Source organism: Desmodus rotundus, chromosome 1 (assembly GCF_022682495.2).
Source record: "Desmodus rotundus isolate HL8 chromosome 1, HLdesRot8A.1, whole genome shotgun sequence".
Classification (NCBI taxonomy): Eukaryota; Metazoa; Chordata; class Mammalia; order Chiroptera; family Phyllostomidae; genus Desmodus; species Desmodus rotundus.
The window spans coordinates 78,394,703-78,420,534 of NC_071387.1; the positions used below are offsets into that span (position 1 = coordinate 78,394,703).

At 39.0% G+C, this 25,832-nt stretch overlaps 1 protein-coding gene and 1 pseudogene across 1 annotated transcript; both read left to right on the forward strand.

The window, feature by feature from the left end:
• Positions 1-309: 309 nt before the first annotated feature.
• Positions 310-24,381, forward strand: ZNF367 (zinc finger protein 367). Its single transcript, XM_024558272.3, has 5 exons — positions 310-1,194; positions 13,924-14,074; positions 17,702-17,821; positions 19,108-19,246; positions 21,746-24,381. Exons 1-5 carry the CDS (start codon positions 802-804, stop codon positions 21,966-21,968), a joined length of 1,026 nt encoding a protein of 341 aa, XP_024414040.1. The 5' UTR covers positions 310-801; the 3' UTR covers positions 21,969-24,381.
• On the forward strand, positions 2,043-6,752 carry LOC112302750 (protein S100-A10 pseudogene; annotated as a pseudogene).
• Positions 24,382-25,832: the final 1,451 nt, after the last annotated feature.

A 25,832-nucleotide genomic window follows, 5' to 3' on the forward strand; every position in this document is an offset into this window, starting at 1 on the left:
AGGGCGCGCACACTCACCAGCCCACAATCGCCCTAGCTCCGCCTCCCCACCGATTCTTGTCCAATCAGCAACTCTTTCCTCCCGTCCCAGTTCCTCGCGTCCCAGTTCCTCCCCATCTCTTCGCGCCTCTGCCCCTACAACCCGCAGCCTAGAAACGAGGGGGCGGGGCTCCCCGCCAGGTGCCGGGGCAAGTGGTAATGTCGCGCGCTCCCCCTGATTTTTTCGAACACAGTTGGCCCTCCAGGCAGAAAAAAATACAAGAGTGGCGGCCAATGGCTCTCCAGAAAGAACCCGCGCGCTGCCCGGGCCCCGCCTCATTCTGCTAAGAAAGAAGTGCAGGCCCGGCCATTGGTTCGTGTGATCTGTCACTCGCCGCTGCGGCCAGCGGGCAGGGGCCTTGCGGTGATTGGTTCCGCCCAGGCGCGAAATGTAACGCGGGAAAAGTCGGAGTGGGGACCGCAGAGGCAGGTTGTTATTTTCGGGGGTTCAGAGGCGTGAGTTCTGCTTTCCTGTCACCTCAGGCCAGGCCGCCAGCTGCTTCCCTTCGCTGAAGCCTGCATTGGAGCGTACGGAGGACGGGCTTGGCCCAGGGGTTGGAGTCCAGCACTGACCACCCGGTGGCTGCCTTGCTGCTCTGCTCCTTCGCTGGCCGCCGTACAGGAGGATTCCAGGAAACGTCCGCTTGCCATGAGCCGGTGGGACTGAGAGCCAGCGACTCGAAGCAGAGCGGGCGAGCAGCGCTAAAGGCCAGGTCCGGGCTCAGGGAGCGTGGTCGGCGGAGCTGCGGATTGGGGCAGCACGATGATTCGGGGCGTGGAAGCGTCGATGGCGGAAAACCCGCCGCAGCCGGCGCCGCCGGTCATCTTCTGCCACGACTCCCCGAAGCGGGTGCTGGTGTCGGTCATCAGAACGACCCCGATTAAGGCCACGTGCGGGGGGGAGCCGGAGCCGCCCCCGCCACTCATCCCTACTAGTCCTGGCTTCAGCGACTTTATGGTGTACCCGTGGCGCTGGGGCGAGAATGCGCACAATGTGACGCTCAGCCCCGGGGCCGCAGGGGCCGCAGCCTCGGCCACCTTGCCCACCGCTGCCCCTCAGCACCCGGGGCTTCGGGGCCGGGGCGCGCCCCCTCCCACCGCCTCCGGGGGTGAGGAGGAGGAGGAAGCCAGCAGCCCAGACAGCGGCCACCTTAAGGTGAGCGGGGCGGGGCACGGGGCAGCCGAACGGTTAACGGTGCAGCCGGGAGCCCGCAGCGCCCGGGACGCGTCGGGGCGGGGCTGAGTTTAAAACGCAGAGTAGCTGGGGCCACGACTGGGAGGGGGGCGGGTGACAGGACCCTGACGTCACTGCCGCGCGCCAAAAAACGGGCCCTGCGTGGGGGTGGGGCGAGGCGGTGGCCACGTGATGCGGGAGGCTGGGGGACCAGAGGCGGGTGGTCCTGTGGTGCTGTGGAAAGGAACCCATCCCGGGATAGCGGTGGAGGTGGTCAAGCCTCCCTGCAAGGCGCTGGGCAAACCTCTGGGTCTTCGCTGGCCCGGGAGGGAGGGAAGTGACTGTCTCCTTTGAGCTGTTTACTTTGGGTGCTGGAAGAGAGGGGGCTGCGTGCGCAGTTTGTGTTCCATCTCTGTAGATACTTGGCCCCGCTAAAGGTGCGTTGCAGAGACAGCTGAAGAGTGAGAAGGGAGGTCAGGGAATCTTGAGTGGAAGTTAGGCCTTCCCTGCCGTTCATTTACCCGGTGTACTTTCTTCCTTGGTGCTGAAAGAGCACTGTGGCATGGGACGCTAATCTCTAATCTTACTCTCAGACTGTTTAGAACTGGGAAGGATGCGGTTACCTGGTTAAAACCTACAATTTTACGGATTAGGCAATTAAGGCTTAGATAGAGATTGGTGAAAGGACCTCCCCAAGTCACACAGCTAGGTAGTGGGAGAGCTGGCACTGTGGTTGAGTTTCTGTGGCTCCTAGTCCTGACGCATGTGTTTGGGGTGCCTCTCTGCAGACATAAAGACTATTCGACTTTAATACCTTACACACTGTAAATGTTGAATAAAGGTGCTCAGTAAATAGTTAGGTAATGAATGAATGGTGCTAATATACGGTTACTATTAAGGTTCTATTTGTTAACTGGCTATATAAAATAAGCAGTTTGCCAAAGATAAAACAAGTAAATCACCTAATGGGTAAGTGCATCTGTATTGGCAAATACTTAAAAGTTGTTATAAGTTTGATCGTTTTACACGCAGTAGCAAAGATGTTGAAACTGTTGCTTGAGCCCGGAGGAAATTGATACACTTTATGTCATTGTTATTAAAGAACTATCAAGTTAATAAAACTATGTGCTTTGACACTTCATCTCTTGAAGCTGCACTTCAGTAAAAATTTGAACAGTATATAAGTAGGAATGTTCAAAATAGTGCTGATCTCTGGGTAGCCTTTAGTAAGATGGATAGGTATCCCAGGTATTTTTCTTTGTCCAGGTCTTTTTTAAAAAACATATCTTAGAGCCCTGGCTGGAGTGGCTTAGTGGATTGAGCACCAGCCTGCGAACCAAAGGGTTGCCAGTTCATTTCCCAGTCAGGGCACATGCCTGGGTTGCAGGGCCAGGTCCCCAGTAGGGGGCATGTTTCTTCCTCTCTCCCCCCTCTAAAAATAAATAAAATAAATAAAACACATAGATTATATAGTTAGACATCATAAAGGCATACAGGCACAAATACTTGTGGAAGGTTTTGGGCTTATTATTGATTATAACAACCTAATTTGGGGTTATCCAAGACAATATTATCACAGATAAATGGAATCTGCAGGTATGTCCTTTTTATCCTGACAGACATACTTTCATATAAACCTTTTATAAAAGTTGCTTGCACAATGCATAGGTTTGAATTTTATTTCCATGTTGTTCACCTCTTTTCGGAGGTAAAATATACCAGAAATTATGAAGAACATGTGAAAGTGAAAAGGCTGTATTATATTTCACTTTTTTACTCCTCACGATTTTTCATACTGTAACTCTGATAAATTATCAGAGGAATTGGTTCTAATTTGTCCTCTTATCAATGAAGCAATCCAAATACAGCTCCAAAAATTCACTCATTTAGCTTGACAATCTTTCAGGATTGGGAGAAGGTGGGGCCCCAGGGCGAATTTAGAATATGCCTTTATTTAAGGAAGTTACCTAGTTGGATTTGTGACAAGTACCCTTTAGACTAAAAGCAGGGAGTCCTAGTTCCCTATGTTTGCTCCTTAAAAGTGCTTGTAGGTCTTTATCTCCAGGTGCAGCATGGGTTAATCGTACTGCCTGAATCTGCTCACTTTTTGGGAAAGTGGGAGACAAGTTTTCATTAAAGCTGATGCCAGTAACATGCGCCCCTCCACCTTTCTCAGTGTATAGGTTAGAGGCTGTGGGTTTGAGAACAACATTTGTGTTCATTTGCTGTCTTTGTTGCTGCTGCTCCCAAAGGAGGTGTCTGAGTCCTGCACACTGGTTATCAGCTTCTGGTTGCTCTATTGTTTGTTCCTGTCCAACACTGTCTCCCCTACCTGTGGGGAGAACATCCATCATCTACCTACTTGTTCCGGCTCCTGATTGTAAGATTGCTTAGCATTTTAGCAGGTATAATTACATATTGGCATTAGAGCTTTTCCTGTAGAATTTTGGGAGGTAAGGGAGCAGGTCTAATTTTCCTCTGCCATAGGATATTTCAGGCCTCCCCATCTTGTGTCCATGAGGTTACTTCTCTACTGTGGGACCTGTGTGGTTTGGCTTCTCTGTGCTTAGCCTCAGGTACCGTTCACTCTTCAGGGCCTGCCAGCTGCCTATCCTCCCTTCCCCTTCCTATCACACGAATACTTCAACCATCTAGACTGCACACAGCCTTACAAATAGCTGATTAGTAGAGAGTAATTACTACCATATTAAACATAACATGTTAACACAGGAGCCACCATTTACACCATTTATTGTCTGGCACAGTGACCTGCCAGGCTCTGTGTTGAGTGTTTGTAATTCCTTTCCTAATTTACCTTGTTTACCTGATGAAGGAGAAATTAGAGCAAAGAGTCCCCAACATTAAGTGTAGTTACCATCATGGTAAGTGGCAGAACTGATTGGAATCTTCCAGAGCCCTTGCTCTTAATCCCTACATGAGATTGGTTTTGTGTATATCATGTGTGAATTGCCTTTAGGTATTTATTATGTTTTTAATATTAAGCTAATGCAAGTAGACTTACTACATATTATTAACACCTATCTATGTCTCAATGGAGATGCTTTATGAGGGTCTGGTAATAGTTCAAATTAAGACTTGGAAAGCTTTGCAGGTAGGTCAAGGTGGGGAATAGAGTGAGGGTAGAGTTAGGGGAATACAGCTATGGGAGCCATAGGACATTTAGATCTAAATCTGACTTCAAAAGGGGAAATAAGATAAATTATATTTTCTCAATTACTTAGCAATGTACATATGCCTTCCACTGAGTCCTATTTTTCTTTTCCTTCTAGGTTGTGCCTGGGTACTTTATTTGAATTTTACTTTGTATAAAAATGGGTTGAGGGCTTTTAGATTTTTTAGTAATCACATGAATACCAAGTTGAATATAACTTTTTCTAAAGCCTAGGTAAATATGTGCATTATGCCAAGTGGTTTGAGAGTAGCCCCAATTAAAAAAAAAAAATCCTCACCCGAAGATATTTTCACTGATGTTAGAGACAGAGGGAGAGGGAAAGAAGGAAGAAGGGAGGGAGGGAGAGAGGAAGGAAGATCAGTTGCCTCCAGGACCTGCCCTAACTGGGGATTGACCCTGCAACCTTTTGGTGCAGTGGGCAATGCTCCAACCAACTGAGCCATCTGACCAGCGCAAGAAATAACCCAAATTTTATTAAAGAATTTTAGCCCTGGCCAGGTTGGAGTGTCATCCTATACACCAAAAGGTTGCAGGTTCGATTCCCAGTTAGAGCACAAAATGCCTAAGGTGTGGATTTGATTTTCTGATCTGGGCGCATAGGGGAGGCAACCAATTGATGTTTCTCACAGCTATGTTTTTCTCTCCTCTCTCTGCCCACTCCTCCCCACAATCCCCCCACCCCCGCCCCGTCCCCCACCCCAAGCATTGAAAAAAATGTCCTCTGGTGAGGATTAAAAAACATAATTTAAAAAAAGATTTTATTTATTTATTTTTATGGAGAGGGGAAAGAGGGAAAATGAGAGGGCGAAAAACATTGGTCAGTTGCCTCTTGCATGCCCCTAACCAGGGACCTGGCCCACAACTGAGGCATGTGCCCTGACCTGGAATCAAACTGGTGACCTTTCAGTTGGCAGGATGATGCCCAGCACACTGAGCTACACAGTTGGGACAAAAAAAAATTTTAAAGTTAGTTATTCACATCGAGAACTCAAAACATTTATCATGGAATAGTTTTTCTAAAAAACTATTCACTTTCAAAAACACTTCATTTTAAAAAAAAACACTTTCAAAATCACTAAGCTACTTCTGGAGATGTTGAAATTCTATTTAAAAAAATGAAGTTTACTGAAATATGTGTACAGTTTTGGTAGTTTAATCATTTAGCTTTATGGTAGCATATCTTGCAGCAGTTGCCACATAATACCAGTGGGGTGTCTTAGAATTTGTTAAATTTTTCTTGCAAATCAAGCAGTCTCAACAAGATTTCTCTCTTTTGCTACAGATATACTTGGTTGCTGGTGAGACTCTATTGTTGTCAGAATGTACCTTCGTACTGCTAAGGCCAAAATGAAAATAGTTCTTTTTAAGTCTGCTTATTTTTTATATGTACAGTTAAAAGATGCTCTTTATTTCTTGATTTATGGCATTAGATGATTACTTACTTGCCTTGCCTAATTTTCTTAGTTCAAAGACTGCACTTAGTGAAACCTTACTTGTTTATGGCTAGGATGTTGTATTGTTTAGCTTTCCATTTCTCATCTGATAAATGAGAATGTGTGGTTTGTACCTGAAACAAGATCTTAGAATTGCTTGGAAGCAGCCAAATGGTTAATTTTTTAAATATATCTTCCTTCCTATTAAACACACTTTTTTTTTTACCAGAAACATAGACAATATTAATGAGTAATCTTAAATTTTTTATATTAACTAATCATTATTTAAAATTGTAATAGTCGGCTGCATATCCCAGCCAGCCTAGTGATCCTGCTGTGCTTCTGGCCAAGACCTCACCGAGATGCCATCTCAAATGGAACACGCCATGGAAACCATGATGTTCACGTTTTACAAACTTGCTGGGAATAAAGGCTCCTTAACAAAGGAGGACCTGAGAATTCTCATGAAAAAGTTGTTCCCTGGATTTTGGAAAATCAAAAAGACCCTGTGGCTCTGGACAAAATAATGAAGGACCTGGACAAGTGCAGAGATGGCAGAGTGAGCTTCCAGAGCTTCTTTTCACTAATTGCTGGGCTCACCATCGTGTGCAGTGACTATTTTGTGGTACACATGGAGCAGATGGGAAAGAAGACAGCAGCACTGAGTGCTTCTTCTGCCCTGATAAGAGTTTTCCCAACGTGTCGCTTAAGGACTGTCTGCCCCACAGCTTCCCTCTGTGTAAGGATTTCATGAGCAGATTGGGACCCTTAGAAAATGTACAAATAAAATTCCACCCCCATTTGACAAGAGAAAGCAAACCCAATTAAAGTCAGAGAAGCAGAGGATATAAGGGGACTAAATGGTAATGGAAAAAAATACAATAAAGCTTAAATTTTTTTAAAAGCCAGATAAGCTTTTGATTTTTATATTGCTTGCATCTTCTTTCCCTCAATAAACACATTTTATTTTTAGTTCTTAAAAAAATAAAAAACTACAGGAACTACTATAAAGGACACATGGACAAAATCAAGGGGGAGGGTGGAGGTGGGGAAGGGAGGTGGGTTCGGCTGGGGTGGGGTGGAGGGATGGGGAGAAAAGGCAGACAACTGTAATTGAATAACAACAAAAAATTTTTAAATTAAAATCATAATCAACAATATGTTTTTATGTATTTAAAAATATTAATATTAGGAAAAGGATTCTTTCATGGCAGAGGAGTTGTATATCACTAAGGTTTTTAATTAACTTGATTTCATTAACAGAATCACCTATTTTTATGAATCATAGATGCTACATTTATTTGTTTAGCATCTTTAAAACTATTTAAAAATATTCATGATATGACCAAAGCCAGCAACAATCTATACAATTATTGTAGCTCAATAAATTATGGCAGTGGATGGTCTAATTTTATTCATGGTTGGGTCTCTCTTTGCTGATGCTCAGTGAACAATTTTATCAAGAAAGACTAGAGCTAAATGTAGCTCCTGTGGATCACAGCCAAGGAGTAAAGGAGGTGAAAACGAAAATGTTTGATAACCAGCAACAATTGCCAAATTGATTTCCTAATTTGACCTTAAACATAAATAAGTCAAGTTCCAATTAGGACCTTGCCTATTCTGAACTTCATTATAAATGGAAACTCAAGAGCCATATGGTAGCCTTTTGAAGCTTTTGCTCAGAAGTCACACATGTAATTTCCACTCACATTTTAGTGGCCAAAGCAAGTTATGTGGCCAAGTTGGCCTTATGGGTGCCCACAGCGAGAGAGGTACGGTGAATATTTTTACAATAATATAACCTTCTACAGTGCCTTTGCACATTCCTTTTTTTTTGTCAGTTGTGACAAAAAACAACAAAATTTACCTTCTTAACCATTTTTTAGTTTTAATTGTGTATTGTGCAATAGATCTCTTGGACTTACTCATCTTGCAAAACTAAAACTATACTCACTGAATTCCTTCCTCTTTTCTCTCTGCCCACAACTCCTGGAAACCACCCTTCTACCTTCTGTTTCTAAGAGTTTGACTACTTTAACTACTTCATACAAGTGGAATCATGTAGTATTTGTCTTTTTGTGGCTGGCTTATTTCTCTGAGCATAATGTCAGTCAAGGTTTATCCATGTAACATAGCAGGATTGCCTTCTTTTTTAAGGCTGAATATTCCATGTATTGTAATGCACCATATTTTCTTTACCCATTCATCTGACCGTGGACATTTAGACTGCTTCCACCTCTTGGCTGTTGTAGAAATAGATTTTAATATCTAAGAAATTTTTTGGCCCTGGCCAGGTAGCTCAATTGGTTAGATCATCATCTCAATATGCCAAGGTTGCAGATTCGATCCCTGGTCAAGGCATATACAAGACTCAACCAATGAATTCATAAATAAGTGGAACAATGAATTGATGTTTCTTTCCCTTCCTCTTTCTCTAGAATCAATAAATTTAAAAAAAATTAAATGATTTATTCTTTAAGTTAACTTATATTGAGCTTTTTCAAGTAAATGTTTTATTTTAGATAAGGTTTAGATGTATAGAAGTGTTAAGATAGTACAGAGTTCCCATAAACCACATACCCAGTTTCCCCTATTGCTAACGTCTTACATTAGTATGGTACATTTGTTAAATTAATGAACTGAATTGATACATTATTATTAAGTAAAGCCCACAGTTATTCAGATTTCCTTAATTGTTTTTAATTGAGCTGAAATTCATATAACAAAATTAATGTTATATATAAGTGAAATTATAAGTGATATTTAGTAATTCATAATGTTATGTAACCACCACCTATATTAAGTTCCAAAAACATTTTCATCACCCTAAAAGAAAGCCCTGTATCTGTTAAGTAGTCACTCACTCTTCCCCGCTACAGTTAGTGTCTGGAAAATGCCAATCTGTTTTCTGTCTCTATGGACTTACTTACTTTGGATACTTCATTACATGGAATGATACAATATACAGCCTTTAGTTTCTGGCTTTCTTCACTTAGCATACTGTTTCTGAGGTTTATCACCTTGTAGCACTTGTCATTTCTATGGCTTAATAACATTCCATTATATATGTATTATGTACATTGTACCACACTGTTTCCAGTGATTTAACCCTTTACATTTTTCTCAGCAATGTACAAAGGTTCTGATTTCTTTACATCCTTACCAAAAAACACTTTAATTTTCTCCTTTTTTCTTTTTCTTTTTTAAAAAAAATATAGCTTGGTGTGAAGTATCTTACTGTGGTTTTTTAAATTAAATTCTTTTTCTTTGAGATTTATTGGGGTGTAATTGACCTCACTGTAGCTTTTTTTTTTTTTTAATTTATTTTCTAAAGATAGGGGAAAGGAAAGGAGAAAGAGAGGGAGAGAAACTTCAATGTGTGGTTGCCCCTCACGTGCCCTGATTGGGAATTGAACCTGTGACACTTTGGTTTGTAGGCCCATACTCAATGCACTGAGCTCCACTTGGCTCACTGTAGTTTTGATTTGCATTTCTCTGATGACTAATGACGAGCATCTTTTGATGGTTTTGCTGACCATTTGTATTGTATAATTACTATGGAGAAATGCGTATCCAAGTCCTTTACTCGCATTTTAATTGGGCTTTCTTTGTTGTTGAGTTGTAAGAGTTTTTTATATGTACTGGATGCTAGACCCTTAGTAGATATATTAAGATGATAGTGCAAATATTATCTTCCATTATCCTTTTTTCATCTGTGATTTTGGTGCTATATCTGAGAATCCATTGCCAAATATAAGGTCATGAAGATTTATTCCTGCTTTGTTTTTAAGAGTTTTATAGTTTTTGCTTTGACATTTTGACATATAATACATTTTGAGTTAATTTTTATATATTGTATGAGGTAGGGGTCCAACTTCACTCTTCTCCATGTAGAAATTAGTCATATCAGGCCATTTGTTGAAGAAACCATTCTTTCCACATTGAGTGTTCTTGGCACCCTTGTTGAAAATTAATGGGCAATAAATAGGGGTTTATTTCTTGACTTTCAAATCTATTGTATTGGTCTATATGCCTTTCCTTATGCAAACATCACACTGTCTTGATTGCTATTGTTTTGTGGTAAGTTTGCAATAGGGAAGTGTCAGTCTTCTTGTTTTGGCTATTGGAGTCTCTTGCGTTTCCATATGAGCTGAGGATTGCTTTTTCTATTTCTGCAAAAAAGGCCTTTGGAATTTTGATAGTGATTGCATTGAATATGTAGATCATTTCAGGTAGCAATTGCTGTCTTATATTAAGTCTTCTAATCCAAGAACTGTATCCCACAAGTTTAGATATGTTGTGTTTTTGTTTTCATCCATGTCAAAGTATTTTCTGATTTCCCTTGTGGTTTCTTTGATCCATTGGCTGTTTAAGAATGTGTTGTCCAATATCCATATATTTATGAATTTTCCAGTTTATCCTTCTGTTATAGATTTATAGTTTCATTACATATGTGTCAGAGAGGACACTTTGGATGATTTCAGTTTTTAAAAATTTATTGCCCTGGTTGGTGTGGCTCAGTGAATTGAGCACCGGATTGCAAACCAAAGGGTCACCGGTTTGATTCCCAGTCAGGGCACATGCCTGGGTTGCAGGCCAGGTCCCCAGTAGGGGGCGCTCAAGAGGCAACCACACATTGATGTTTCTCTTCCTCTCTTTCTTGCTCCCTTCCCCTCTAAAAATAAATAAAATCTTTAAAAGTAAATATTTAAAAAAATGTATTGATACATGCTTTGTTGCCTGACATATGGTCTATCCTGGGAAATGTTCCATATGCACTAGAGAAAAATATGTATTTTGCTGTTTTTGTGTGGAATGTTCTGTATATGTCTGTTAGGTCAAGTCAGTTTATAGGGTTGTTCAAATCTTCCATATCTTTGTTGACCTATGTAGTTGCCCTATTCATTAGTTGAAAGTGAAAGTCTCCACCTATTTTTGAACTGTCTCTTTTCTCCCTTCAATTCTGCTACTTTTTCTTCATACAGTCTGGGGACTCTCTTGTTAGGTATATATTTATAATTATCTTTTTCTATTCTTTCACTTTTAACCAATTTGTGGTTTTGGATCTAAAAGTGAGTCTGTAATAGACAGCATATTGTTGGAGCATTTTTTTTTTTTAAATCTGTTCTGCTAATCTCTGCCACTGAATTGGAGAATTTAGTCTATTTATATTCAAAGTCATTGTTGATATGGAAGAATTTACTTCTGCCATTTTGTTTTTTGTTTTCTATATGTCATATACTTGTTTTGTTTCTCAGTTCCTCCATTACTACCTTCTTTTTGTTTAACTGGGTTTTTTTGTAGCATACCATTTTCATTCATACAATCTTAGCTTCCATAGTATACAAAAGGTATGTTCCTACACAGCTCTGTACCTCCCCCTTTTATTGTTGTCACAATAACATCTTAGATTGTGTTCCCATTAATACTGATTTATAATTTTTAATACATTTGGCATTTGAATTTTAAATTACAGGAAAGAAAAGAGAAGGTACAAGCCAAAACCACTGGTGTTCTTTATTTCTTTGTCTAGCTTTGAGTTATTGTCTAGTGTCCTTTCATTCTGCCTGAAGAACTTTAGATTTATTGTAGGACAGGCCTCCTAGCAATGAACACTTGCAGCATTTGTTTGTGTAGGAATGCTTAATTTCTTTATTTTTTATTCTTATTGTTTTGTTTTTTATCCTCACCCAATGACATTTTTTGATTGCTGTTAGAGAGCAAGGAAGAGAGAGAGAAAGACAGAGAAAAAAACATTGATGTGAGAGAAAAAACATCGATTGGTTTGTGGACCTGGGATCATATGCCCTGACCAGGAATTGAACCGGCAACCCTTTGGTTATGGTTCAATGCTCCCACCAACTGAGCCACATCAGCCAGGGCTAATTTCTTTGTTTTTGAAGGATAGTTTTATTGAATATAGGGTTGGTGGTTGACTTCTGTTTTCTTTCAGCACTTTAAACATTGTCATCCCACTGGATTCTATGGTTTCTCCTGAGAAATCAGCTATTCTTATCTGTGGACTCCATGTATGTGATGAACTGCTTCTCTCATGCTGCTTTCAAGATTCTCTCTCTATCTTTTGTCTTTTGATAGTTTGATTTAATGTGTCTTAGTGTGTATCTCTCTGTTTATTCTTAATAAAGTTTATTGAGCTTCTTGGATGTTTAGAGTTTTGTCTTACAAATTTGGGAAGGTTTTAGTCACTATATCTTCAAATATTCTTTCTGCCCCTTTCTTTCTTGCCCCTGGGTCTCCAATGATGTGTATGTTGGTATACTTGGTCTCAATGTTTGTGTCCCCTTCCCCGCAAATTTGTGTGTTCAGGTTCTGACCTGCAAAGATGGTGGTGTAAGGAGGTGCTTTGGAATTTACTTAGGTCATGAGAGCTCTTATCAAAGAGGTTCTGGAGAAATCCCTTTCCCCTTCTACCATGTGGGGACACAGAAGGCACTGACTATATGAACCAGGAAGAGGGCCCTTATACGATTGTGCTGGCACCTTGATATTGGACTTCCCAGATTCCAGAACTGTAAGAAATAAATTTTTGTTGTTTATAAGTTACCCAGTCTATGGTATTTTGTTACAGCCTGCAGACGAAAACACATGATGTTCTACAGGTGTCTTAGGCTATGTTAATTATTTTCTCTAACTGGATAATTTAAGTTGACTTATCTTTAAATTTACTGATTCTCCTTGCCCTTTCAAATTTGTCGTTAAAACTCTGTAGAGAAAAATTTCATTTTAGCTATTGTTTGTTTTAGCTCCAGTATTTCTTTCAGTTTTTTATTGATCTGCTCTGTTTGTTGAAACCACATTCTCCTGATTTCCTGTTATTCTTTGTCCTTTTAGAGTGTCTAGTAACACCATTGTCTGTTTCTATTAATTTTTCCTTTGTATGGACCATAATTTTGTTTCTTTGCATGTTTTATAATATTTTCTTGAAAACTGGATATTTTGAATATTATAATGTGGTAACTCCGGAAATCAGCTTCTCTCAGCTCAGAATTTGATGTTATTGTGTGCTGTGGATTGTAATTGTTTGGCAACTTTTCTAGACTATTTTTGTAAACTCTATTTTGTTGTCTAAAGTCTGTTTCCTTAGCTAAAGTCTGGTCAGCTCATATTTTGAGAGAGATCTCCTTGAATGCCTGGAGCCAAAAAAAAGAAAGGGGAAAAAACTGCTAATTTTTGCAGAATGGCTCTGTACTGTATTTTTCCCTTCCTTCCTTCCTTCCTTCCTTCCTTCCTTCCTTCCTTCTTCGCCACACTATTTATAACTCTGTCTTAGCCTTAATTTCCTACTTGTGCTAAGTCTCTGATCGGCCAAAGGTGAAAGCTTAGTGTCTTCTCAGGGCTTTTCTGAGCATGCTTCCTGCCCTGGGCATGTGTGTGGCTTTCTAAATATCTATCTTTAGGATTCATTGGCACTTTTCAATGTCATAATTTCCCAAAGAAAATCTCATCCAGTTTTTCCTCCCAAGCTCTTGGCATATTTCTTTGTCTCATTTGAATTCTTTTGCCCCAGGTGGCAGCAAGTTGTCATTTGCCTCACAAGGGTTTTGAACAGTGAGCTCTGTGTAGCAGTTTCCACCCTGAGAGTTCTAAGTTAGGCAAAAACAAAGACAAGCACCTTGCCTCGGCCCTTCAGGTAGCCCCAAGTCAGGTCAAACAGACACAATTCTTTCATAATAAGATCTGTTCTACTCTCTCAGGAACCAGGGACTAGGTTCCCACACTGAGGATGAAAGCTGCTATCTCCAAGACCACCTTGTAGTATAGTAGGGAAGAGGGGCAAGGGCAAGTAAAAAACTCTGCAAAGCTTTCCTGCTATTTTCATTTGCCTTTTTCTTAATTCATTGTTCACTGAGTTGCCGTAAATCTCTGTTTTCTGGAGTTGTGACAAAGTTGATTGTGACAGCTCGATTTTTCAGTGATCTATGGAGGGATGGGTCCTTGAAACTACTCTGTTATTGTTTTGGTGATGTCACTCAAGAAAGATTTAAACAAAATATTTATTATGGTATTTTGCTTTAATGAGTGGAGTCCAAGAAATATATTAATGTTTATACATACTGTTAACAGGATGGTATTCGACGTGGGAGACCCAGAGCAGATACTGTCCGGGATTTAATAAATGAAGGAGAGCATTCATCCAGCAGAATTCGTTGTAACATCTGTAATAGGGTGTTTCCACGGGAGAAATCGCTCCAGGCTCACAAAAGGACTCATACAGGTAAGTTGTGCAAATTTTAGAGAATGTTAAAAATAATACCTAACAGAAAGCTGATTTGATGTTTCGGCTTATAAATTAATTTTTTAGTTGCATTATATTTCCTTATTGTAGTTTTAAAAGTAGGTACTATGTATGTTACAGGACCCAGGTTCCCGTGTCTGCCACTTCAAAGGAAGGACAGTATTCAACACATGAGAATTTCAGAGTAAGGAAAGGTTTATTGATCGAGAAGGCCAGCTTGAGGAGATGGGAGAATTCTCAAATACATTTTTTCTTTGTTGTATGTTTTTCCATTACCATTTATCCTCCTTAGACCCTCTTCCACCACCACCCCAAACCACCACACTGTTGTCCCTGCCCATGAGTCCTTTTTCTTTATTGCTTTACCCCTTCACCCCGTCAAACAATCTGAAATTGGAAGGGAGGAGGGGCGATCTCTAGATGCCTAGATCTCTAGGCAATCTCTAGACAGGTAGGTCTTGAAAGGGATCCAAACGAGAGTATGAATTTTCTCAGTCCCTTCTTCCTGGTTGGTCTGTGGACCCTCAGGATCCTCACCCTCACCCCTGCTGATCTGAGTCCAGTTTTCGAGACCGGTGAATCTTTGATAAACAGTCATTACTTTGTGCATATTTCCCACCCTTCAGGGTTAGGGGAAGCACCCTCTATGGCAGGGGACTACTCTTGCAAAAACTCAAGCCTCAAGCAGAATTCCTCTAGTTAATTATATCTGTAGCAGGAACTATTAGCCAAAGGGCAATAGAGAGAGGAAGCATTTCACCGTGTTACAAGTAAGTCGGTTTCTTTTTTGTTGGAGAGGGATGGCTTTCTGAACCATATGACTTCTAAAGTTACAGGGTAATTAATCTAGTAATCATAGATATCTTATTACTAAATTTAGTTCTATCTTTCTACCTATCTGAATTTTACTTGATATACCCTTGTCTGTATAATTATTTAAGCTGATTTGTTGGCCATATACTAAAATAGTAATTGTCAAGTTTTTAATAAAATTTCCAGAGCCCTGAGTGTGCCATGGAGAGTGTTGGACTTAGCCATTAAGGCAAAGGTGAAGTATAATTTTTCAGAATTAAATGTATTGTAGGTAGCTATTTCAAGACCATCATCCATCTTTATTTGTGTAGAGAATTAGACTTGTGTTTAAAATATCATATAGAAAGTGAACAGATAAATAATATAGAGATAGTCCTTGTTCTTCCACAGAGAAAGTTGGCCTCAGAAAGAGGCTCATGGTTCTAATCATGGTATCTAATAATTTACAGATGAGGCAGCTTAGGCAACTGCCTTACGACCTCTCCCATCTGAAGGCTAGAGCTGTGCTGGCCATTATAGTAGCACACGGGCTCTTGAGCACTTGAAACGTGCCTCGTCTAAATTGAGACGCACAATATGTGTAAAATATACTTAGTATGAAAAAACAGTGCATGATGTCTTTAATAATTTTTGGTACTGAGTATATATCTAAAATGTATATCCATACAATATCTGACATACAATATTTTAGATATATTGGGTTAAATAAAATACATTATCAAAATTAATTTCACCCAGCCCTGGCTGGTGTGCCTCAGTGGGTTGAGCCATGGGCCTGTGAACCAAAAGGTCGCTGATTCGATTTCCAGTCAGGGCTTGTGCCTGGGTTGTGGGCCAGGTCCCTGGTTGGGGTGGTGTGAGAGGCAACAGATTGATGTTTCTCTCATGCATTGGTGTTTCTCTCCTTCTCTTTCTCCCTCCTTCTCCCTCTCTCTAAAAAAATAAATAAATAAAATCTTCACAAAAAATTAATTTCACCCATTTTTCTTTCCTTTTTAATGCAGCTACTAGAAGTGGTTTACACTTTATCTCTCTTGGGCACTACTGGTTTAGACCTTGGATTTTTAACTCTTAGTCCCCTGTTTTTTCTACACCTGTTTCTTTTTTCCTTTTAGTTTTTTTTAAAGTTCATTTCTTATTGTATTTTTTCCATTACCAGTTAGCCCCCCAACCCTCTTCCACCTCCACCCACTCCCCTTCCTCTCCACCGCAGTCACTACACTGTTGTCCATGTATATGAGTTCTTTTTCTTTTTTGCTTGATCCCTCTCCTTTTAGTTTTTGAAAAGTTGTATTTTAATGTTATGCTAGAACATAGTTTTCTCAGCTAAATCCCTGGAAAAGGGTAAAGCTTAAATTTTGAATCATAAACTGGTGGCCAAGAAGTTTTGACTTTAGGTACAGTTCAGTAAAAATAATTACTTAGTGAATATCTGATTTTGAGAATTTTTGAATTAAAAAAAATCTAATTAGTCTGAAATATTCCCAAGAAACTGGTCGTAGAGTACATGTTGCCAGTGTAGAAAAGCTTCAAGACCATATGGCATAATGAAGAGAGTCCCAGTTCTGATCACCCACCTACCGTGTGTCACCTGATAAGCTACTTCCCAGCTACTTCCAGGAGTCTGCCTACGACACTGTATGTCAGGAAACTGAGCCCAAGATCTCCGTGGTGTAGTTAAGCTCTAAGAGTGTATGCTTTGTAAAAAGCTTTTCTCTTACTATTTTAAATAATTCCCCATCTCCTGTGTTTTATGAACTTGTGTCCAACTATCACAACCATTTAGTGTATTTCTAAATAATGAGAAATTTAGAGAGGACTAATTAGTGTTCTTTTAGTCATGTTGGAAGAACCAGAATATAACTGTGGATCAAAGAATATTTTTTTCAAGAAATAATTAATTACGATTGAGCAACGTTTTTGAGCACTTTGTCCAGCCTAGCACTGTGTTGAATACAGGAATTGAAATGGAGTACAAGGTATTATGCATCTGTGTGTAAGGAGAGTACCACGACACATGAACAACATAGGGTACTAAGTTAGGGAGAGGGTACAGAGCTCCAGTATTTGGATGTAGAGGGAGTTTCATGAGAGCCCACAGGATTGAGAAGATTTGAATGGGCAGAGAAGATAGGATTTGCAAGGAGTAGAGCCAGATGAGGAACTGCCTCTTGGCTGCAATAAATCTCAGGGGTGAAGTAAAGATAAATCCTGTCCCCAAACCCAGTAGTTACATTGCACACTTTAGAGGATCATTTAGAAGTCAGCAGATAATTTTTATTTGTCTAAGGAGTGTAGTAGGGTTTAGGTGGTTTAGGGGGTAGTTGCTATGACAAAAGCAAGAGTTATGTGCCAGCTACTTTTGAAGTGTTGTGCAGGTGGATTGACTAGGGCGTTAGCCAGGGTTTGTTCTAGGTGGAGGAGCTTCCAGTCAGCAAGGGGAAGTTGCAGTGGGAAGTGGGAATGGGAGACACTTTAAAGAACCAGCAAGAGTTTGTGATTTGGATTATGGGGAGAAAAAATATGGGATCAGCTGAAGATGGTAACTTTAAGGATTTGAACCTGGGTACCTAAAAGTTCAAGGCCTAAAGAAAATATTGTGCTTCCAAGTGGATAGCTGCCTGATATCAGGGAAGGGCTGTCTTTGGCATGTTCACTTGCAGCTCTGTAGAGGTCGATGTGTTTTATTGCTGTTTGGAGTCATGATCTATATAAAGGTTGATATTCTCCACCTGGCCCTTCTTCTTCTTGCCTTATTGTTTCAGAAATAATGTATAATGTCTGTCTACTTAGGTGAGAGACCCTACCTGTGTGACTATCCAGACTGTGGCAAAGCCTTTGTTCAAAGTGGACAGCTCAAAACACATCAGCGTCTTCACACCGGAGAGAAACCTTTCGTTTGTTCAGAAAATGGTACGATGTTAGAAGTTAGGTTTGTGTAATAACTAGTTGTGAGTTAGTAGTTAAAATATCTTTTGCTTGAATTATTTGGGAGGGTATTTTTGATAAAGATTTTAGAAAACAGCCCTAACTATTGTGGCACAGTGGGTTGGACGTTGTCCTGCAAACCAAAAGGTTGCTTGTTGGCTTCCTGGTCAGGACACATGCCTGGTTTTGGGGCCGGACCCCCAGCTGGGGGCGTGCGAGAGAGACAACAATCAGTGTTTCTCTCACACATCTGTGTTTCTCTTCCTCTCTTTCTCCCTACCTTCCCCTTTCTCTAAAAATATATAAATAAACTCTTTCAAAAAATAATTTTAGAAAACACCATGCTCAATTTCTGGGAACAGATTGATTTTTTAAAAGAAGTATTCTTTTTAGGTGAAAATCTTAAAGGGTAATTTAAAATACTGTATCCAGTTGTAGGCAGTAGAAAAATCTATAGCCTTTAGAAATAGGCTTTTAGTTTGGTTCTAAGCCTTTTAACTATTAAACTGAAGGAAGCATATTATTGTCTACATTTTCAGTGAAGGGAGAAATTTTACCATCTTAATACTTCCACTATTAGTAATTTCTTATTACTTAAGTGATTTTCTTAATCTCTTATCACAGTTTCTTAGGATATTTTTCTTGTGCGCATTTTTATGCAGTTATAATTGAAATTAAATACCATTTTGTTCTGTAGCTCTATGATTTTCTTGATTATTGTCAGTTGTTACAAATGTGTGCAGGCTTTTCATCTAGTGAATTTGCTTGAGCATATACTAGTTATATCTGGATATTTGCCTCTAACTCCCACGTTATTCAAGGGTCAGCTGTGCACAATAATTGCCTCATAGTTCAATATTGAATATTTAATTTGTTTTAAAAATGCGTTTGTTACTAACAAGGCTGAGGGTCATGTTTTCTTACTTAAAGCTTTGTTTATCTTTTGGGATGTTGTGTTCTGATAGATTCAAGAATAGAATTCCAGGGTTGGAGGGTCTGAACATTTTTATGACACATGCCAATGAATCACTTCCAGTGGGTTGACTGCATTTATAATGTGATGACCCAGAGGTGAAAGAACCAGCATCCCATCCCCCTCACTAGCATTGATACAATACTGTGCTTAGGGTTTTTTTCCCCCCTCCTTTAATTAATGGAATGCTAAATCTCATCATCTTAATGTATTTTTCTTGGTTATCAGCAAAACTGAACATTTTCCATGTGTGCTGGATGTCCAGATTCTGATGAGTGTTTCCCTCTGTGTTTTGAAGGCTGCCTTAGCAGATTCACCCATGCAAACCGCCACTGTCCGAAGCACCCTTATGCCAGGCTGAAGCGGGAGGAACCCACTGATGCTCTCAGTAAGCACCAGACTGTGGACAACCAGGCCGCTGCCGAGTGGTTGGCAAAGTAAGGCTCTTCCTAGAGTCCACTGCAGAATAACACCCAGTATATGGGCTGATGCTGGGGACTTTACAGTTCTGGGTTTTGAAATAAGTAGCTTTTATACACATTTTATGAAATAAAATAACTTGAGATGGTGCTTTATTTTCTTAAGCCACAGAATTGTTAGGAGTATTACCAGGATCTGTATGTGATAGGAAACTATATGGTACTAGTCTTGAGTGCCCAGACCACAATTTATTTTAAAAGCAAAAGTTCTCCCCATTTTAAAAGAATGTTTTATACATATTTCATTTGTTAGTGCAACCCCTCTTTATTTCCTTATACTAGAATTAAATATGTGCTGATTATTATAGGAATATCTATCTCCATATAGCCCCATATATCTCTATATACAGGTATGTATGGATATAGATGTATATTGAGAGATGTTCTTCTGAAGTTCCAAAAAGCACCCAGTTTAATTTTTTTAAAAGGCAACAAGGTGGAAGGAGGCAGTATTAAAAAACTTCTCTAAGGACATTTTGATTTAAAGAGTCATCTCTCTTATACAAACCACCAGCTGCTAATTGTGCCACTCTCGAGCTTCATCAGCTTCTTCTGCACTTGGGATAAGGTCTGGAATGCCTGAGTGTGCTGGTGCAGCTCTGCCTTTCCTTGGCAATGAACCTGTCGCCAGCCCTCTGGGCTTCTGGCTCCTTAGTACCATTTTCCCTATGGTTTCTGGGCATTTGTGCTCTTTGCTTCCTCTGCAGAGTATGTTCACTTCCCTCTTCATTTAGCCACTTGGCTCATTCTTCATTTCTTACTCAGATTAAACATCACTGTAGGAGGTTCTTCCCTAACCTGCTCACCAACCCCCCAAACAAATAAGGTTAAACTCAATTAATAGATGCTTTTATAACATTTTATTTTCCCTTTCAAAACCTTTGTCATATAGTTATTCATTCATGCAGTGTCTGTCTGTCTTCCCTGCTGGACTGTAAGGTCTACAAGGGCAGGAATTATGTCTCTCTTGCCTACTATATCACTTTGTACCTCCTTCTTCCTCCTCCTGGCTGGTCTCCACTGCCCCATTATCTCTAATTTTGTCCAAGCCAGAAACTTGATGGTTATCCTTGTCTTTATCCTTTCCCATCAATTCAGTGGCTAACTTTTGGAATCCACCTCAATAACTCTCAGATTCAGCTACTTCGTCTCTCTAAATCCATTCTCCATGCTGCTGCCAGGGGGTCTTTCTAAAATGCTAATGTGATCCTCAGCATGAAGCCTGAACCCTATATTATAGTATTCAAAGATCTTCTTTACTGGGTCCCTGCGGACCTGACTACACTTACCTTTTGCCAGTCTCCTTTTCTAGCTGTCCTTCAAGTCAAATAAACTATTTGCATTTCTTTTTTATACCTCTGAGTATTGCCAAAACTTTTCCAGTATGAGTAGTAACAGCTTTACTGAGGTATAATTGACATACAATAAAAGTACACATTTAAAGTGCGCAATTTGATACATTTGGACATATGGGTGTATCTGTGAAATCATCACCACCATCAAGATAGTGAACATATCCATCATTTCCAACAGTTTCCTCAGGCCCCTTTGTAATTCATCACTCCCACTCCTTCCTTCCCGCCTCCTCCCCAAACAACTGATCCGCTTTCTGTCACTATAAACCACTTTGCATTTTCTAGATTTTTTATACAAGTGAAACCATACAGTATGCACTCCCTGGTTGTCTGGCTTTTTTCACTCAATGTAATTATTTTGAGATTCATCCACGTTGTTGACTTTTATCAATAGTTCATTCCTTTTTATCTCTGAGTAGTAATCCCTTGTGTGGATATACCTCAACTTGTGTATTCATTCATCTGTTGGTAGGCATTGGGTTATTTTTGGCTATTATAAAGAAAGCTACTGTGAACATTAATCTGCAAGTCTTTGTATGGACAGTTTTGGATATAATGATACTGTCATTTAAATATGCATTTCTTTAGTTACCAGGAAAGGTGGAACATTTGCATTTTCTCTTATGAATTACCAGTTTGCCGTGAAATAGAATAATGGTGGCGCTCTTAAGTTTTTGATTAAGCTCTGGTTACAGATTAATCTCTAAGGCATTTTTGTGGGTTTAAAGTTTCTCATAGTTAACTCTGGATAGAATAAATAGGTTTCGAATGGATATTTGTTCTACTATTTCTATACTTCAGTGCACTTTACATATGACCTTTAAGGCAGCTATATTTTAAGGGCAAAAACATGTGATTAGAGGGTTGAGTATGAAACCCAGCACTGCTTTTGATGTTGATTTTGGAAATCTGAGAAAATCTCTCTTCAACTTGAATTTTTTTCCTCTATAATGAGAAAGATATGTAATATATATGGGATATCACTTTATAACTTTTTAAGCCAAAACATATTTAATACCATGGTAAAGAACCTTTTTTTAAAAAGTAAACATTTGAAAATGTCAGGTATACCATTTAACTAATGCAGATGCATTTCCCATAGGTATTGGGAAACAAGGGAGCAGCGTACCCCAACCTTGAAAGGAAAGCTCGCTCAAAAGGCCGATCAGGAGCAGCAGGACCCTCTGGAATACCTTCAGTCTGACGAGGAGGACGATGAGAAGAGCGGTGCCCAGCGCCGGCTGCAGGAGCAGCGGGAGCGCCTGCATGGAGCCCTCGCTCTCATAGAGCTCGCCAACCTGACGGGGGGGCCACTGCGCCAGTAGCCTGCACACTTGACTCTTCCACTGTACAAAAGTACCGCCCAGCGTACTTCAAACATAGATCCCTGGGCATAAGCTAAGCACCTTATTTGCTTGTCATAGGCTGCTATTCTGTAGAAATTAATGAAGAATGTCATTGCCCCGGAATATGGGGTGAGAGAGAATTGCACTTTTTAAAATATGGTAATGGGTTGTTGTAAAGTTTAAAATATTTTGTAAATATGGGACCTCTAGTACAGGGTAGGAAACTACACGTTGTGGGAAGCTAGATTTTGCAAGTTTAATGCATTCATTGGAAGCAGTTCTCACAGGAAGCACTTTTTGAATAAGACACTTTTATTAAAAAACAGAATGGAACATGTAGCCAAAGAAGGTTAAGATAGATTATTTATAAGATCATTTTTAACAATGTGTATTAGTATGTTTAACAATACTGTAAACACTGAAGTAAGTAAGAAAATGTAAGGTGTATGTGAGATGTATATTTTTAAATTGCAAAATAGTGTGACTAACAGTACTAGAGAAGTGGAAAACTGACTATTTCGGAAGATGTCCTAAGTTACGGACTTTGGAGGAAAAATAGATATCTGAGGATCTGAGTAAGATGCATAATGGTTGAGACTTTTAAAAATTGGAGTAAAATCAGTCTTATTCTATCTTTATGAGGCTTTATATATCCTATGATGTTTAGGTTTGAAAAGCACTTGTCATCTCTCTCATGTTAACTTGGGAACTTTTGCACATTTCATATTTCTCATTTGCTGAAATTGAGTGATTAATCTTGCAAAGTCTAGGTAAACCTGGTAATTGCTTTCTTTCTTTCTTTCCTTTTTAACATGAGCCCTGTAATGAGATTTGGCACTTGGATTTTTATTAATAAAATGGACATCTACAGGGTTGTTTTGTAGTGAACTGTTTTAAATCTTTTGTTAACAAACACTAAATTTTAACTGTATTGCTTTTTTAGAATTATTAGCAAATGAAAACCTCCTATTTATATTTTCAGTGCATAAAGCTACCTTGCTTTTCAGAATACCATGCCAAGCTATTTTGTGCTCACTAAATTTAGCTATCAGTTAAACACCGCAGAGAAAGTATTAGCTACTCAAATAAGTAGGTTTCTGGAATAGTTTTAATTAACTGCACGTGTGTTAACTTGTGTGGTGGTTTTAAACCATTTTTTCCAAATAGATGAAGTTTTTAAACACCACTTTATGTACTGAAGCATGAACATAAAAATCAAGAGCTAAGCAGTTCACCTCCTTTATGTAGGTACAAATATCCATCATTTTAGCTTTTGTTTAAGCAGGAACTAAATAACATACATAACATGGTAATTTTTTATGGATGCTTAATTGGAGTAAACCTCAGAATAATAGAGGGAAACATGGGCTCTTCAGCGCCTTTTGTTTTCTTTTTTGAATTGAAGTAGTAGCCTACATATATAGTTTAAACATTATCTAAAATGTAGGCTTATTTATCCCCAAATCCCAATGAGTTACAGTCACAGTTCATATATGTAGCAATGGGGAAGGGGAGGCATGTAAATGTCTTGAAAAGGAGCAAAAGTTTGAAAGATGATAGTAACAAATGATGTGCATGATGAGGACTTACTTTACAAATGTAATCCTCAGTACAGTGAATTACAAATCTTGAAAGATGTTTTTGTAATAAGAAAATTTATATTTGTAATGGTCTAAGAATTTTGTTTGTAATCCGATATATAGAATTTTAACTTGGAGCACTTACAAGCACAGTGAGAGACTATAGCATTGAATTTTCTTGGTTTAGGTTTCAACATTTTCTCTAGATTTTTCCTCTCCAGTATGACTTAAATGAACTATATGAAGCAACACTTACTAGTCTTAGGAAATTAAACATTTAATGACATTACATAAAGAAGGAAAGGCAGTAAGAATTTTAAAAATACAAATACTTGTCAATTCAAAAATAATAAAATTTAAGACCTTCAAAAGTATGGTTTTTATTTCACTGGTCAACTTTTGTCAACTATAATAGTTATATTCACAGACATTTTTTACTTGTATAATTGAAAATTTTAAGAAATTATTACAACTATTTACTATAGAAATATTTAAAATGTTCTTTTTGATATAAGCTATGTACTTGGACAAAATACATTGGCATTTAAAATTTGAGGTGTGTGAAGACTGCTTTTTGTTTTTAAAATGTGGTTTACATTCAGATTTTGAAGTGTTTTATGCTTCATAAGTTGTAGTTTGGCAGAGTTAACAGCATAAAAATAAATATGCTGTAATTTTAAAAGATGCTTTGAATAAAATTTTATTTTAATTTACAGTTTAAAGTACATGTTCCTTATTGAACTGTTTATCATTTGTTTTCCTATCAAAAATATAACCACCATGATATAAAAATTAAAAGATTTAGAAAGAAATGTCTCCTATTGTCTTACATTCATCATTACTATTTTGATATATTTCATTCCAGTTATATATACATATTTTTTAATCCTCACTCCAGGATTTTTTTAATTGATTTTAGAGACAGGGAGTGAGAGAGAGAGAAACATCGATCGGTTGCCTCTCTTATGCTCCCAGACTGGTGATGGAACCACAACGTTTTTGGTGTATGGACCACGATCCAACCAACTGACCCACCTGGCCAGGGCCTGGTCATCTTTTAAGCATAATTGGAACCATAGTATGAATTGCTTTGTCTTACTTTGGAATAATGGCCTTTTATATCAGATACTCATTCAACTTTCTCCTCTGGTTCATTATTACAGTGTTAAAAATACACTCGTGTAGATAAGTGATAAGTATTGCAAACGTATTGGATTAGGGTAATCAGGAATGGGATTTAATTTTACTTATATGCAGGATATATGGGATCTGGGGTCACCTCCTCAAGAATCCACTCAGAGCCTGTTTACTTTTTATCTGCAATTTTTCTTTCTTTCTTTTTTTTTTTTAGTATATGTTTAGTCTTGTACTTGAAATGACAAGGTCCAGCCTGGGGCTTTGCAAAAGAATTTCACAAGCAACTCTTTAGTTGTGAGTTGTGATTTTAACAGTGGCTTAAGGTTTTGGAACTTGGGTGCATAAATGCACCCACATAGATGCAAATTAAATGCAAAGCGATTAAGGATGTCATTCAAAGTGACTACTGTTTGGCAATCAAAACTGACTTGGAGACTCACTGGAAACTTGATCTTTTTCAGGAAATTAAAATGATTTCAAGTTCAGGTTTTTTGATTCAACTTGCCTATGAGTTTACTTTCTATTTTAAAACGGTCTTACGTGTGTTTTCTTTCGTGTGACATGGACTCATTCTGTGTTTTTTAGTGCTAGTTGCCAAAAGTTATGTTTTAGTTCTTATCAGTGTTGAAAATGTTCTTGGTTGTTCAGTGCCTACAATAGAAAAACAATTGTATGGCACGGATATAATTAGCGCAAAGCTAAGATTTCAGATTTTTTATGTTAATTATTTAGAATGAAAATATGGGACATTTGAAAAATTCTAGAGCAGTGGACTGTGGTCAAGAGTAGGCAGCTCTGGGAGGATCTTCAGTTAACGCCAGTAACACTTTCTTAGTTGCTATACCGCTGGATAGAAAGCGGACCCTCGGGAAAGGAGAACCTGTCAGAAAGCACCCAGAGGCAAGGGAAGCCTTGAGACTTTGCACCTACCTTACCCAGCCATTCCACTCCTAGATACTTACAGAACAGAAATGAAAACATGCACACGAATGTTTATGGGAGCATTTTATATACTAGCCCTAAACTGGAAACAACATGCTCTGCAACTGATGAATGAATAAACAAATTGTGGTACTACTCAACAATGAAGAAAACAACAACAACGGGCGAGTGGCAAAAATACAAA

Coding starts and splice junctions, on each gene's coding strand:
- ZNF367 (XM_024558272.3), top strand. CDS start 802: ATGATTCGGGGCGTGGAAGCGTCGATGGCGGAAAACCCGCCGCAGCCG. Junction 17,822..19,107: donor TTTCGTTTGTTCAGAAAATG/GTACGATGTTAG, acceptor TGTGTTTTGAAG/GCTGCCTTAGCAGATTCACC. Junction 19,247..21,745: donor GCTGCCGAGTGGTTGGCAAA/GTAAGGCTCTTC, acceptor CATTTCCCATAG/GTATTGGGAAACAAGGGAGC.